At 41.1% G+C, this 17,120-nt stretch overlaps 1 protein-coding gene across 1 annotated transcript in view; it reads left to right on the forward strand.

The window, feature by feature from the left end:
- Positions 1–17,120, forward strand: part of LOC136444678 (cytosolic carboxypeptidase 6-like) — an 82,990-nt gene that overhangs the window by 23,972 nt on the left and 41,898 nt on the right. Inside the window, exons 3-5 of the mRNA XM_066442365.1 lie at positions 1,155–1,279; positions 2,329–2,423; positions 3,217–3,433. Of these exons, the coding sequence (XP_066298462.1) occupies positions 1,155–1,279; positions 2,329–2,423; positions 3,217–3,433 (437 nt within the window). The remainder of the gene's footprint in view (positions 1–1,154; positions 1,280–2,328; positions 2,424–3,216; positions 3,434–17,120) is intronic.

Raw genomic sequence — 17,120 nt, forward strand, 5'->3', positions numbered from 1 at the left:
TAACGGGTGTCAGAAAACATTTGCTCTTTTGATAGTGAGAGAATACTGTGTTAGAGAGGCCAATGCAATGAATTTTGATTCCCCTTGGAATCTGTCCCAAAGTCAGACAATGCAAGAACAAACTTTGAAGTTTACAAAAATATGTTTTACTGTCTTCTTCAGAAGCTTCTTCTTACCATTTGCTGTTAGATAGTAATGGAATTTTGATGAGCAACTTGTTATGTCTCTGTTACAACTCGATTCTTTTGTCTATGGAAAAACAGAAGTCATGCAAAACTATTTCCTGAACTTTGACTCGATGAAAATCAGAAAAGAGTTGGAAAAAAAGGGAGACAGAATGTAAGAAGATACGATAAGACTGTAGCTCTCACAGTAACAATGATATTTTGTTAAATGGCCTACTGCAGTTGCTTCATGTTAAGCCAGTGTCACACATAGTCGACCATGGCCTCCCGATCTTCTCAGTTAGTCATGAGCATTAGGTCATCCATGGTTTTTAAAGTCTTTAAAGTCATATGTGCCAGCTGACATTTTGACAAATCAAACTCGGTAGCGCCATAGTCTTCTTTTGTGTGCTCAGAGGAATGAACTGGATCTAGAATAGGAAGGATTCTAGCACCGACCTTGGCTGGGGAATGGTTGGGAGCAAAGTCTCAAATGGAAGGTCCTGAATGTGTGACAGGGTCTTTAGACAACACACTTATTTTGAGCTTGAGGATTTCGAATTTTGTTGGCCAGTGTAACCTACCTATTGCATGGGAGCCCCTCCTACAAGCACCACATTTATGCTGCCAACATGTTAAGATGAGAGGTACATGTAGTCACAGTTTAACTCATAGGTTTTGAGTTAGGTTTGCAGGGACTTAACTTCGTGTCAAGAAGGAAAAGGAGGCTGTTTTGGTTTAAGCAATTGAAATAACTCAATGCAAAAAAATTTGTAGTATGATGAGTTTACAGCAAGAGCTCACTGCAAATATATCTACTGTCATCGTCATCATGTTAGGCGGCTTGCCTGGACTAAGGCTTATAGTTCCAGACAACACGGTCTGACATTAAATGCTCTCGATCTTTGTCCCTCACCCCTACGTCCCCAGCAAGTTGGTCAATATCTACTGTACTTACTTTGAAGTTGTTTGTCTAAATCTTGCCCACAGGTAACCTGGGAAGAGTGGACTACATCACAGAGTTTGAGTACGATCTGTTCATCAGGCCAGACACCTGCAACCCTCGCTTCAGGGTCTGGTTCAACTTCACCGTGGAGAATGTGATGGTCGGACAGGTCTGTACACATGTTTGTTTGTTTGTTAGTTGATGTATGACCAGTAAGTTAAACGTTAAAATCCTCCCACACCATAAGGTGTATAGGGCGGTGCCCATCTCCGTTTCATAGCCCTGGGCCACACTGTGGTGCAATCACTGCAGCAGGGGGCTAGTCCACTGGCAGTGGAGTGTGTTTAACTTCCATACTGTTTCAGAAGTATGTACCACTTTTATAAAGTCTTTGGTATGACTCAATGCGCCTCTTGATCAAAGGTGTCCTTCCCGGGGCTTGAACCCGGGCCTTCTGGTCCAAGTAATTTGAACCAGATGTGGTAAGTAACAGAAGCGCAGACCACTACACCACAGGGACACCCCATGTATGACCAGTAAACCAGTCCTAAATGCTTAACACACCAATTTTATACAGTAAGTTAAAGCTGTGTGAAACTAGACTGATAAGTTTTGTCCACTCACGCAGCCTACTTTTATCAATACATGTGATGGGTTATTTAACATGCTTGAGAAGTAGCTGTTCTCAAAGATGGGACCACTGGCTTTTGGTCCATCAGAGAAGATGTCCCTTAATTGAAGGTAGATACTACATGTATTTTTCACCTGACTCAAGGGAGAAAATTGCTGCTAAGTACCTTCCCAAGTGCACAACAAGTGGAAGACAAACCCAAAATATCTAGATTCTGAATCAACAGCCCTACAAGGCTACCGATGCCACTTTCTTACATGTCTCAGAAAGCCAGTATTTGAAAAAAATTGGAATGCAGGCTATGCTCTTATTCTTCCTACAGGGTGAAGTGTAAAAGCAAGACATTGATCGCTAGACTAGAAGAGTGATTTGAAAGTTTCCATTTTATTTGCCTCACAAAAATATGATTGTCAGGAGAAGGTAGCGTCCATGAAATCATTTTTTTTTAGTATACCGGGTCGAACGGTTATGGTTTACTGTATATAGGTTGCAATACTAGCATAGCAATAAAACAATGTTTGTTGTGTCGAATTTTTTGCTGTTTAACACCACTGCCATTTGACCATCTGTGTCTGATTGTTTCCTAGAGGGTGGTCTTCAACATTGTAAACTTCAGCAAGACCAAGAGCCTCTACAGAGAAGGGATGTCTCCACTGGTCAAGTCTACCAGCCGCCCAAGATGGTTTGTTGTCCTTTGTTTCTTGTCCTTTTGGCTTGAAGGGAATTGGAAAAGAGTTGAAAAAGAGTTAAAATGTAAGAAGAGAAGTTAAGACTGTTTTGCTCTTTCAGTGTTTAAGTGTTACTTAGCCAGCTTTGGGGAAGGGCTGCCATCCCCTCCCTGTGAAAATATACCCTGACACTGAAACAGCATGGGAACTTGCAGCCCTATGTATCAATAGGCACTACAAGGGTCTGAACAAAATGAACAAACGAACGAAGAAATGAATGGATGGATGAACAAATTGGCCAGCTTGAGTCAGGTTTACAAACTTAATTGTAGGTTGGCTGTATACTACTGTAAGTGCAGAAATTTTCGCGATGGTTTTATGTTTGCAGTTTTTGTGGTGAAATTTCAGCGCACAATTAAAACCACTGCAAAACTTATTGTCCACCTACGACTAGCGCTACAATTGTTTCAAACGCGAACTTAAAACCACCGCGAACAGTCCATTTTCTCCCTACCGCAAAATAAAAACCATTCAAACTTAAATGCATTTACAGTATTTCGTGTTTAGCTTTATGCAAATAAAAGTTTAGAATATTTCAGTTTTCAAAAACATAATACAAGCACAGTTTAGTGGTGAATATGTTTGTTTGTGAAATGATTATCAAAGTTAAAGACATCTATCCAAACATCATGATGTAAGATGTTTATGATTCTTGTTTTGTAATATTTTACAATGATTCTCACGAATAGTTAAATCTAAGAACTGTTTTGGAAAGCTGGTAACACTGGTGAGGTCTTCATTCACCAGGCAAAGGGTCCCGCCAAAAAACGTGTACTACTACCGCTGTCCGGACCACCGCAAGAACTACGTCATGTCGTTCGCCTTCTGTTTCGACCGTGAAGACGACGTGTACCAGTTTGGGTACTGCTTTCCCTACACCTACACGCGACTGCAGAGCTACCTGGAGGCGATAGAGAAGAAGAACCTGGACTACTTCAACAGGGAACTACTGTGCCTTACTGTGGTAAGTGGATATTGTGCCCTTAGATCAGGGCTATCTCCAGCTTTTAATTTTTTTTTCTTTTATCTGTCGTTGTAAGCTTATGAAAGCACATTTTCATAAATTTCATGTCACCAAGTGACGTCGGCGTGGCGTAATGGTTAGAGCGTTGAACTCGGAATCAATAGGTCCCGAGTTCGATACTCACCATGCCCCGACGTTGTGCCCTTGGGAAAGGCACTTTACACTACCTTCTCGGACGGTGGAGTGACGCCCACCGAGCCTATTCGGCAAATCTGTCAAACCGAGTGCCAAAAAACACGTTGCGGAATTGGTTGCCGATGTGCCAACATCTAGCACATTTGCCACTGAGAAACATTAATTTTTATTTATTCTTATTTATCTATTTTCTTTTCATGTTACCAAGTTCAGATTTAAAAACAAATTTTCCCATCCCAACAAGCAACAGAGAGACAGATGCTGGAGACAACCCTGCCATAGATACAGAAGTACAAACCTATAAGCATCCACCTATGTATAAGGACCACTGTGTCCTTAAATGCAGAAGAACAAACCTACATGTATTCTAGTGTCCACCTCTACATAAAGACCACCTGGCTGTACTAGTGTCCACCTCTGCATTAGGATCACCTGGCTATCAAAGCCAATTTTCGTGGTCCCTCAGATTATTTTTCCCAATAACCCAGGCATTAAGATTCTGTCTATAGTGACCACCTGTCTATTGTGGCCATTTTGTTAAGTCCATTGAGTGGTCAGTGTAGACAGGTTTGCCTGTACCCAACACATTGGTATCCGTGAAAGGAAGCTTATATACATGTACTTAAACATTGGCATTAGAACGCAGCAGTTCAAGTTGATTTATGCTTTTTTTTATTACAGAAGTTCTGTTATTTTATTGCTGTAGTTCAGTTGTCTGGTGGAAATGTTACTAGTTATTCTGTGTTAGCTTCATTCCTGGATCCATCAACTCAATACAATGAAATACATCCACAAAATATTCCAAACATTTTTATAAAACTGTATTTAAGCTTCTTTTGAATTATTGTAGAGGCAGAAGTTTCGGAGTTAAGCTAGCGTTGAGCCAGTGGTTACTATTCAACCATTGGCTAAGAAGACAGGAATATGTACAATGTCTTTGATGTAGATAGACAATAAGACTGATGAAGGGAAAGGGCTGTTTGCTTGAAGAAAGACAAAGACACAGAAAGAAAGAATAGAGCATGAAAATACTATATCTATGCATGAATAAGAGACAAAATGAAGAGGATAAATGTGAAGTTTTCTAAATTTTCTGAAGTGTCCCTGTCCTCGGTGCTGAAGATACAGAAGTAGTGCAGTGGAAAACCATCACAGGGAAAGCTAGCTATGCCGTCATGCAAGTGTACTTTTCTGCAAGCACAACAACAAAACTACCCTTAAGGTGGCTCTAGCTTAAGTAATTGAATGGAAATAAGGAATATAGTCTATCTCAAAGCAAGCCCCAAGGTGCTATCGGTGAGCAAAGACTATGTGTTGGAAAGTTTTTCCTTGTCATGTTAAATGAGTGTCATTTATAATAGGTGAAAAGGCCTATCTACAATACACAGTATCTGACCAACTGCTGAAGAAGTCTTAGGGGACACTATTTTCGTTTACATGCAGCCATAGTAGGTTGAATGACTTGACTTATCGGTAAAGCAGCTCTTTTCAAATGTACAGCTGTAAATTTACTAGCCCTTTACTAGCGCTTTAGCCCTACCTTACATTTTTTAAACATTTTTACGAGCACGTAGGAGTTCATTTGTTTGCCTTGGTTTTAATCCGGGTGCTTCGTTTCTTTCAAGTTGTGCACCGCTTTGAACGTTTGGGGATTTTCTCCCTCTCTTAGAAGTAATGATTTGTTTGTTCAATAAAGGAAACCACAGATGCATGCAACCTGTTGTTTATGGCCCGTAGTTAAGATTGATGGCAGACGATCTGCCCCAGCCATTTGGGACTGTACGCAAAAGAACGGAACCCAAAAAGTTTGCGAAACGTCGGAGCCAGATGCTGTCCGTAGATATGGAGTGATGAAGTGAGAAGAAGTAACTGAAGCTGTCCGAGAGGTATTGAAGGATAGGGTTATCTCCTCCATCTGATAGAATAAGTGCTGAAAGAGTAAACTTGTCAATCCTGCAGAGGAAGGACTTGGTTAATGCATTGTCTTGAGAAATTACCACAGACGTATCTGTAATGAAATCTGTGTCGTATGCAGGTTTCCGAGGGTTTTTACGACGCAATTGTTTTTCGATTCGGGAGCCTCGTGAAAGGAGATCGGTGATACAGCCAGATGGTAGCATTAGAGTGCGGCTAACAAAGTCGACTTAAATGAGTTGGCACCTCGTTTATCACGCCGTTGATGGGCCGCGAGTCTCGTGACTCACGAAGAAGCAAAGCGCGACTCGCGACTGCTGATATGTGCGGTAATAACTTCGGCTGTGTTTGAACATGCGAAACCCTCTTTGAGTCGGCTCTCTCAAGCGTGCATTTGCATATGCTGCCGATAGACTGTAAAATAGTTTCACGTTACAGACATTGATTTTTTTGTGACATGAGAGTTAATTCATTGTACATCATTCAATATAAAACTTTATTGCTTCTACCTAGTACACGACATGCACTCTTTGCTACTGGTTTCCAACTAGAAGCTGTATGCACGCCATTATTGCTTTCTGAAGGCGTGGTCTCCTTCTTTCAACACTCAAAAAGTAAACTTTTACATTGTCATGCCAAACACACACGTCAAATGTAACGCCGACTATTAGTCATAATTAATGGACTTGAAGTGTGGATTATTAAAGCAATCAAGTAAATATCTCATTTATTAACTGGGACCGACAGCTTTATGAGCTATATACACCGGGAGATCTCATCCGTGACGTTTAGAAGTAATAACTGCGCAAATTGTCGTTAATAGCTGTAAAGAGGGATTAAGATTCCTTGAGAATACGCTGATAAAAGTAAAACTGAAAAGTTTTCCATACTTGTCTATGTATATGTCAAATACCACCAGAAGAATAGCTGTTGTGAATATCTAATTGTAGATTCAAAGACTTCTTGATCTTACTATAGGGACCTTTAATGCTCAAAGTTTTGGTGGAAAAGTTCTTAGCTTCTGAAAGCCACCTTTAACAGTTACAACCCACTACTAACAGCCTCATGCCTCTAGTGACTAGTTCATTTGCTTTTAAGCGTGTAAGGGATTGTATTTAGGGCAGAGGTTACTGGGTCAAACCTCCTCTTGGACTATCTGCCAACTGCTTAAAATCCGCCCACATCAAAAAGCTCCTCCTCTGGGTCTTTAAGCCTGCGTCACAATTCATGCGAACGTCGGCCGACTTTGTAGATCGCCCGAAGCTCGCCAAATGTCAAAATTGCCCGAGCGTCGACCGTATTTTCCTATGAAAACGTCCGTCGAACACAAAACTAAAAATCCCCCATGAGATGGTACCATCTCTTGGACATGGACGAAGTCAGTATCGACTAACCTGGTAAAAGGCCAATATTTGGATCAACTTTTATTTCTAAAAATCGCCCGGAGCCCGCTTAATCGACAGGACGCCGGCCGCACTTCGGCCAAAAATGCACATTTGAAGCTCGCCAACACGTCAACTGAGCTGAATTTCGTATTTGTGACAGGGACTTTAGAGAGTCTACTCCTGGACCAGTACTGCTTTTCTTGTCCAGTAGGAAAGTGTAGGCACATGGCTCACGAGGAGAAATATTGTTCTGAAAGATTTGATGTATCTGCCTGTCATTATTAATACCATTGTTGCTCTCAGAGCAGCAGCCGTTGACGTTTTTGTTTCGGGGAGTAATCCGGGAGAATAAATTCAGGGAGCAATTTCGGTACCTCGGAGGCATTTGGATACGCTGGAGATTTGTTTCCTGATGCGGCGCCGTATCGCCGTATCAGCAGCACTCCGTCATTGAACAGGTGTGGGACGCCAGATAAAGGCAGGGAAAAGCCTATGCAAGGATTCGGTTATCGCTGCGGCATCTTGCATAGCAGTTAGGACCCAACTTTCTCTCACAGTTTTAAAGTAAACACCTGACCCATAAATACATGCCATGTCTTCATGAATTCTTATTTTCTATCAAATTTTGTATGTCATTATCTATTTGTAACAACATCAATCTGGTGGAAACTATATTTTTATTAAAATATTTAATTCTATGTCATGTTATGTAATGTCAACTTTCATAATTCCTCCGGGCTCACATTAAAAAGACGGTATTATCAAGGCCTTCTGGGGAATGTCTTCAAAACCTGGATACGGTATCTAAAGTCTGCACACTTCGGGTATTACTGACCCTGAGTTAGCAGACTTTTAAGTTTTCTTCAAATGCGTCATGATATGACGCGCACAACTATGCGAGCTGACGTTACATTTAACTACTTTTGGCTAGAAAAAGGCTTTTCAAAGAATAAATCCTTCCTTAACCTACTGACCCCGACAGTTTTATCTATTCACACCACATGTTGCTAAATGTAAATCTGACCCACTTTAACAGAGCCTCCAAAAAGCAGTATCCAAAGGAATATGTCAGACTCAAGCTAATTGCTTATGCTAGTCTATGACCCCAAAGAGTGCTATACGCATAAGTCTCTGATGTCAGTAAAGTAGGTTACGCTTCTTTTAAATCTGCTGCCGGGCCAGCTCCCTCAAGAATACCTTTAAAATCCACATTAATGTAGACATACATATAGGACAGTAAAGGATATGATGGCCGTTATGTCAGAATAATAGACACTATATCCTATTTGAAAGCTTTAGATGGATTGGTTTTATGAGTCTCTCAAATAATTAGTTAGACTACCCTGGGGTGAAATGTCGCACTAACTTCGGTCTAATGAAAGATTGACGTGGGTATGTAATGTTCCAGAATGGGTTCTTTTGTTGGTACAATATCGGTGTAACGTGAGCAAGTGTAAAGTGGTGTACCGGTATGTACCACTAGAATTAGCAACAAAGAAAAGGATGCCAAACACAGTGAGTGGAGTACAGTAAAGCCATGTTTGAAAAACATTTCATGCAAATGGCCTAGAAATAAAAGATTTTGTATTTTGCTTTTTTTTTGTCATTGCATATGTGTAAGAAATCCTGTGCAGATATTACCACCATCAGAAATTCAGTATTCTCAGGGTGACGTAAGATATAAGAATACAATTTCAGTACAACTGAAGTTTGATCAAGTCAAGAGTTTGATTGTTAAATGTTCTGAAAGTCTTTTACCAGTGGACTAGCCCCCTGCCATAGTACTTGCAATACTGGCCCAAGGGCTGTGAAAATAAAGATCGGCACTGCCCTATACACCAAAAGGTGTGGGAGGGATTTTGACTTTTAACTGAAAGATTTTAATTGGTACATGTGAGTATATACATGTTGGTAGATTAACTTGATAAGAACTTGGCTTATGCCACTGTAGTGTATAGATAGAGAAGGCTATAGACAGCTGTACAGTATAAGTTTCTGTATATATTCTGAACCATTATGTATTGCATGGAAGCAGCATTTATACATGTAGTAGAATTTCAACTTATGAGAAACGTCCTGCAACTTGTACATACCATATGTAGCGAATATCAAAGAGTCTTGCAATATTGGTCTGTATCAATATTGCCGGCTGATCTTTTTGCTTATTTCCCAGTGGCCCCTTTTTCATTTTTTCTGTACCTTGTAGGAAAACACCTATAGCATCCCTTACCACATTCCATTCTCATGGGTCTTAAAACCAATCTTCCCAGAACTTTCTGTACGTTCAAGTAGTACTTTTTTCCTACCCTGTGGGTGCCATGTATCTTTTGAATACCAACTTTTAGCATTCCATTTGACAAAAGTAGACAATCCAGTGGGCTAATGCTTCCCCTGGGATGGCCTAACTTTTCAATCTATCTGTGATATGTAATGTGGTAGTTTCGGGAAGGAAGTGAAAGTTTTGTTAGGAAGTTTTGCACTCCTAGAAAATTAGCCACCAGTGCTTTTTGGTAGGTGTGGCAAGGCTTCATTGCACCGCTAGCTACCAATGAAGCGTCACACTTTGCCTCAGTTTGAGGTCTGCCACATGCCCTTTTACATGTATGCCAATTCAAACGTTTACAAAATGTACTTGATTCGGTTGAATCTAGTCCGATTGGACAGCAAGAAAACAAAGAACGACAGTGGAACCCTTGGTGTGAAAAATCTACAAGACATTTTTGCCATGACTGTAGTTCATCAAATGAACTGAAATTTTTATTCAAGTGCCATTTGACTGAAACCCAACTGACCTGTCTTTGAAATAACTGTCAAATTTAAGTGATTATGGGACACAAACGGTCTTTAGGGGGGGCTGCTTAATCAGTTCTTATCATTGTTTGACAGTGTCAGAAACTTTTCCAACACGGCTGTCGAAGTTGCTTACTTTGATGATGGATAGTCGCCGTAATTGGTCAAAGGTTAAGGGCAGTATGATGTCGTTTCCTCTTGACGCCAAGAAAATCTTTCCACCTTTCACCTCACTTCGCTGCACACCGGTTCCACCATGCATCATTCCCCTCCACCCGAGACACCTCCTACAATTACTTGTTTCTTCAGGGGAAAAGCTTTTTGCTGTGGCTGCACGTTTGCGGATATTTGTCTCCCTTATCTGCCTCTTGCAGGTTTTTCCCTTACGTACCTACACGGACCGTAGATCTGTCTTCTGTTGCGGAGCGTGAGCCGGTGCATGCATTGTCGCTCGTGTGTACCATGACTCCGCTGTTGTAGCGCTGCTATTTATTTATTTATTCAGATTTACCACATTTGTGGAAGGATTGACATAACAGGTGAAAATTACATTTTCAAGATGTCAACCCAGACCAGACTGTAAGGATTGGACCATCGCACACCGGGGCATGCCCCTACTCTTTTTCGAAAGGAGTGGTGGGTTCTTTAACGTGTGTTGGGTGTGGCTCTCCCCAAACACGGGACCTCCATTAATGTACTATCCGAGGGACGTCCCTAACCGAAGCTAGGTACTCATTTACACCTGAGTGAAGTGAGGAAATTTGTGTTAAGTGCCTTTCCCAAGGGCGCAACGTCCGGGCGCATGTCCAGAAATGTCTTGGGGCAATCCGGGATCGAACTCGGGTTCCCTTGTTTGACGGCCGAATGTTCTAGCCGTTACGCCACACGACACCACAATTGTATACCATACAGTCTCATTGTTTATTGTTTATTTATTCACATATGTACAAGTGTTTAAAAGCAAAGATATACAGGACAAAAAACCATGTCACGCAGTCTCACACCTACAACTTTGTCAAGTCAATTTAGCTGTTTGAAATATTTTCCACCAGGATTTTCTTGACTTAACACGTTCAACTTTCAAACTGTCTCAAGGCTACATGTATATACAGGACAAAAAAAACATGGCATGCAGTCTCACACCTACAACTTTGTCAAGTCAATTTAGCTGTTTGAAGGATATTCTTGACTTAACATGTTCAACTTTCAAACTGTCTCAAGGCTACATGTATATACAGGACAAAAAAAACATGCCATGCAGTCTCACGCCTACAACTTTGTCAAGTCAATTTAGCTGTTTGAAATATTTTCCACTGGGAGTTTCTTGACTTAACATGTTCAACTTTCAAACTGTCTCAAGGCTGCAACACTCTGTGATAAATTGGCAAGCTAGAGTTTGGGTATTAGATTTTAGCATGATAAATTAGGAAGATATGTGACTGCATTAAAGGACTTATGAGTCTTGATTAACAAGAACATAGAAGTTCAAAAGTGTATCAGACTTTTTAAGTAGAAGTCCTTGAATGATAGTCTGAAAATTTAGCAGTAACTTAAGGAAAGGAACTGAGTACTGCTTTCAAATTGGTCTTTCTTTTAGTTAATACTTTCAGTTCTTAACATTAAAACATTTGCGTTTGTAGAATTAATTGCACAGGTTACAGAATTACAATTCAAAGACTTGCTATACAAGTCTAACTTTACATGTACTTTTGTTGCCGCAATTTCAAGCTGAATGATATGAAATAATTGTTTTGGCTGAAATGGCCCGCCATGCAGTACAATTTATAAGACACAGCAGCCCATATATCCACAAGATCCACTTTAATGTCCAGTTATACTGACCCCTTTCTCGTTCCGCTATAAAGCAGCGAAGTGTTTCTTATCTCGTTTTCCACAGGCACTTTTCCAGCTGCCGTGAGTGAATTATTTGGGTGTACGTTACATTATTTTGTTTTATCAGATTTTACCCAGCCCACCTCTCACACAGGATAAGTGGGTGAGGAAGAATTGATTATTCCGCGAGTGTTTCTTGCAGGGCCCCTGACCTCCTCATTGGCAGTCGCCTGACGTGTAGATATTGGTCATCAGGTGCGGAATGGGTTGGCAGTGATCCCTTGTAATGCCCGGGTACGGATCAAGATAGATACGAGGCATTATCTGTAAATACCACGTTACCTTCGCAAACCATACGCTGCGCCGATAGGAAAAACAGCCCGCTTTCTACGACATCTTCGCCCTCCGGTCGTTTGACATGAGATCACCAGAAATGCTCTCATTTGGTATTCATTATTTTCCAATATTTATAAGGTCACAGTTTTAGCCTCGCGCCTATTATTGTGTATACTGCACCGCGGTAATTTGTACATTAGCCATCATTGTATCCTTATTTTCCCTGCATTTTATGAAACGTAACTTTATGACGCTATTTTCCATTGGTGTAAGCTGTGAGATTTTCTGGGTGCTGGTTTTTGTTGGGGAATGTAAAACGGAGCGAAGAATAATTTCTTACCGCGCTCATCATCCATTTGGAAGACTTAGCGCAAACTCCCTAAACCTAGCCGGAGGTAGTAATTCTGACCTTGAATAATGCCAATGACATGTTTGTTGAGATAGAACACTGTCGTAAAAAGCGAAATACCTTTATGTAAAAAACGTTATGTGCTTGCCCCCGGCAGACAAGCTCAGGGAATGGAATTGCCTGCTATCAACTTAGACATTAAACAAGAAATATCGGCTTTTACGTCGCATTTGACTAGACAACTGTGGCAAGAATTATCTAGTCTGACACTCTGGAATCTACAAATTAACCCATTTGGCTCCTCTCGGGACAGTAGAATAAAACAGATGGCACTTAAAAGACGGAGAGTTGGATGTCCTTGATTCTCGGGAGGGAACCTCAAGACATTTGGCCCGGTACCTTGAAACTGCAGGAAGCCCATTTGTCAAGATGTTCAAATTTGTCCCACCGGTCAAAAATGAGTATCAGTTGTCAGAAATCTAAAATGGAGTATTGTACTAACAGTTTCTCGTGCGATTTCAAGGCTTCTGAAACCAGCAAGACAGCCGAAAAATTTCTCTCTACTAGTAGGTAATGGTGACCTGTTAATTGGGACCACTGTTTCTGTAATAACAAGACCTTTTGACCCAATGGAACATTTTAGAACAAAATTACAACAGGACAAAATTATATATTATATATGGATAGAATCCTGCAGTGCTCCACGACTATGAAATATGACCTTGACAAAATTGCCGACCTTCTCCAATAGAATTCCCGCAGCAATTCCTCTTGCGAAGCATAGAGATGTGCATGATTGTCTCTCTCGTTGGCTAAATATATAACTGTCTTGTCTTTTACCTTCACCTCTTTGAAAATTGCAAAGCAATGTGTTGGTAAGACACAGGGGTTCACAGTAAGTTTGCTGCATCTAAAGTCTACAAGTCTCGTGAATGGCAAGGATGATGCTGTAACAGGTAATATTCTCTGTCGCTACGAGAGTCGCATGTAAAGAAATTTGTGGTGGAAAAAGAATTGGAACTTGCGGAAGGACATGGTCTTTTGGCAGATTGTGTTCAATTTTACTGAGGTATTAGATCAAAGGGAAGAGAGCAGTGTTATTGTTTTGGAGTAAAATGTGATAGAAAATTAAGAGACATCAGGGTATGTGAAATTGTGATTATGGTGTTGCAGAGGTGACCATGCAGGCCTGGAGAAGTGGCTAGAAGTTTCTTAGTTTATAGTATACTATGGATTTTGTTGGCAGCCAAGTACATGTTTTTAACTTATTATTATTATTTATTATTATTGTTTATTATTGTTTATTCGCATATATGTACAATTATAAAAAGATAAACAGGGCAAAAAGAAAACATGCGGGGGGGGGGGGCGGCAGAAGCCTAGGTGGCTTTTCATGGGCCTCCCCTAAACTAGACAATGGGAATTTTTACAAAATTATACATAATCAAAACTAAACAAAATTAACGAGAGGACAAATTGAAATTGTACCATAAATCCTAATGAAACAAAAGGAAAAGAAGAGGAACTACAAAATAAATTGAGTTGTAAACATAATAAGTAAGATTACGCTATATAATAAGTGTGATTACGCTATACATTATCAAATTACCATTTACAATTTATAAATAACTTCATGTGTAACTTGAAAATATCAAATAGATTGTAGAATGTTTACCACTACCAGTGGACTAACCTCCTGCTGCAGTGAGTGCACAACAATCAGAGATGGGGAAAGCCCTACACATCAAAAGGTTTTAACATCTAATTTTTGTGCAAGACTTAGTGAATCTTTTTGCTTGAGTCTCAAGTCATCCTTTCCAAGCTATAATTCTGCAATTCAACTATATTTCCCTCATAGCTTGACCAATGTTACTTCTACCCATCCAGAGCCTGTAAAGGCATGTCATTGAGAGACCTCTGGATGGCAGTAAGGAAAAAATGTGCCCCAGAGAGACTAGGGGGAAAAAGTTAGATGGAAGCTATCTTAATCTACATGGAAGGTTGCTGTCCTGCCGCCTAAACCTATGGAGTAAGCCGGGCATTAAACTCTTTACATGCCCTGAAATTAGTCCAAAATGAGATGGCCTTTGTCAAATTAAATATTGATTAAATTTCTATCATTAGGCTCGGCAGTGATTAAAGCCCACTTTGACACCCCGGCATCGACATGATCGATCTGGTCTCATTCGATTGGTTCTTGTGATGCAGACACCGCTGCCCCTGGGGTGGAATTAGTTTACGTCGAGTGACACGCGCAAGTTTTATCGCCGGCTGGGCGGAGTAGTTTGATGAGCGCAGTGCCGGCCCCCTTTATTGGCCGCCTCCTCAGCTGATGACCTCGCGAAGTCGTACTGACTACCGTTGACATTGACGGGGGAAAATGGGGCAAGCAATATCCAACGGCATGTCTCGCACACTAAGGAGGAAACACCGTCGCAACTTTGAATTCTCCTCGCAGGCTCTCCTCTCATACGGTATGCGAGCCGCTCTCCTGCAAGCGGTGATTTCTAGGATGGACATAAAAACTTTATGACCTCTCTGACCATGGTAGTAAAATTCTCATTTCGCTGATAAGAGAGAGAGGACGGAGGGTCGTGATCAGAAACTGCAAGCGAGCGGAATAGCGGTAACAACATCTCGTGGCACTTTGTTTGAATAGAAATAAAGACGGGGCTGGGGTATGTGCACTTTAAGTGTGCTTACTACCCTAGTGTTCCCGGCTGGCAGAAGAAAGATGGCGTTCAGAGGGGTATCCGTCAGACACTGAATAGCTTCTGCCTCATCTTGTTTCAAAGAAGGATTGCTTCTCCCTCTGTCTAATTTCAACGTCATATATCGGTGCTCTATAAACACAGATTAATGGTGTAACATTACAGCCCAGAGCGTTGGGACAGGGCAGTTCTACTGAAAAGATTTACTGCAAATCGTGCTAATATGTCACCCAAATTTGCTCCACTGGCCCTTAATCTCTGCTCAGAATGGCCGTGGGTTGACACATATTGATGTCAGGCACCTCACAGGTAAAGGTTGCTAATTCCGAGTCCCGGGGAAAATTGAGATGGGCTATTTCCCAGGAGTAAAACCAGGTAGAATCAGTAGAAAGTGCTCCAGATTGCGAGGGGTTCCAATGATCCCAATACATCTTTGACCAGTTTCTTGAGTTTTTCAATCTAGACTGTCGTCTGCGAAATTTTTCCGTCATACATATTTGTCAAGAAAGTTTGTGGCAACCTTTAGTAGAAAGTCAGAAAAATGTGCCAGTTTCTTTGGGTGTAATTTCTGATTCATCATTCCACTATACACGTCAAATGATTTAATCTAAGCTAAAAGGACCAATCATGTGTGTTTAGATGGAAATTGGAAAGGTGATGAGTTTGGGAAACTCGATCCTTTAGTTTTCTGAATGTTTCGAAGTAAGATGCCATTTGACTTGTCTACATGGCCACTTTATCATTATCACTCATCTTGACATTTCACAACACAATGGCGTCAGCTCAAGTGTGTGTATTGATAACCAAACTTTTTGAGTTTTGTATTTGGTAAGTTTAACCAGCACTAATTTACATGGATGTCTAAGAGCCCAGCATACTTTGATCTTCCTAGTTGTTTGTGTTTCAGATGTCTGTATGTTATTACCATAGGCTCTTTTTCCTAATTTCTCTATCCTGTTTATTCTTGTGCAATGCTTTCTTTATTGCAGAAACTAAAAAAAATGTATTTAAAATTTTAGCTGTTACAGTCTTGTTTTGAGCAACACTTTTTATGATACCATTATCATTTCTGGGACCTGGTTTCAAAACGCATAATTTCTAACCTATTTTTCAAGTTTGTTTGTTTGTTTGTATTATTTAGATCTCCATTAGTGTGGCCTTTGTTTCTTGCATATATACCTCCTACACAATGCAGTAAAAGGGGAAAAGTTTCTGAGTGCCATAGCGTCAACATACATCACTGTCAAACGAGTAAAAGCTTCCTTCTCTCTTTGTGGGCACCCTGGGACGTTCAACCCCTAGCCCACACATCTTATCCAATGCGGAAGATGACTCATCTTCAGCCCTCGGCTTTCACATTCTCTCTAAGCCGGCGAATTTCCCATGCCGGGAGCTTCTTTACAGTTGTGTATCACAGAGTACCCCGGTACAAAGCCTACAAGAGATGAGAAACGGCGCTGCCGTGCAGAGTAATCTTGTGCCCGGGTGCATACGAGAGTAGCCTGCATGACTTCCTTACCCTCTCATCATCCTGGGTGATAAATTTGCTCACTTGACTTTAATCTGAAAGCAACGGCTCGTCTAATCTCGGACGGGGGGAATTTGTCCAGATTAGACGGAAATGAAGCTCCCCCGGTGTTGATGAGACGAAATAGGCCCGATTGTGCTCGGCCAATAGGGAAAGTGGTATAATCCTTCACCGCGGTTATTAAGCACGTTCGGGAAACTTGCGGGCAGCATCAATTGGTGGGGAGAGTGTCATCCAGGGGTCCGGAGAAATTGCACACGTGTTAAGTAAAGGCTCTCCCCATGCCTTCTCATGTGAAAGGAATCGCGGATGAATGCAAAACCATAGCAGGAAGGTATTACTTCTCACACATTAAACATCCAGGGGTTTGGGGAGCCGCCACACCACGGAGCAATCCTGTTGCCACGAAAGATAAATAAAGTGGAAACAAGAAACACGTCAGCAATCCACCCACGTCTTCGGCTCCCTTCATTAAAGGGGATTTCTCCAGCTCGAGAGGGCTTCTTAAGATCAATTTCTTCTTCCAGCAATCTACCAGGGTTCAATTGATAGTGGTGCGAAAGAAACGGAGCTCAAGTGTGCTTCCATTATTGGCAGTTACAGCAAGGTCAAACAAGCACAAAGAACGATTGATCAGATACTAGAA

This window comes from Branchiostoma lanceolatum, chromosome 11 (assembly GCF_035083965.1).
Source record: "Branchiostoma lanceolatum isolate klBraLanc5 chromosome 11, klBraLanc5.hap2, whole genome shotgun sequence".
NCBI lineage: Eukaryota > Metazoa > Chordata > Leptocardii > Amphioxiformes > Branchiostomatidae > Branchiostoma > Branchiostoma lanceolatum.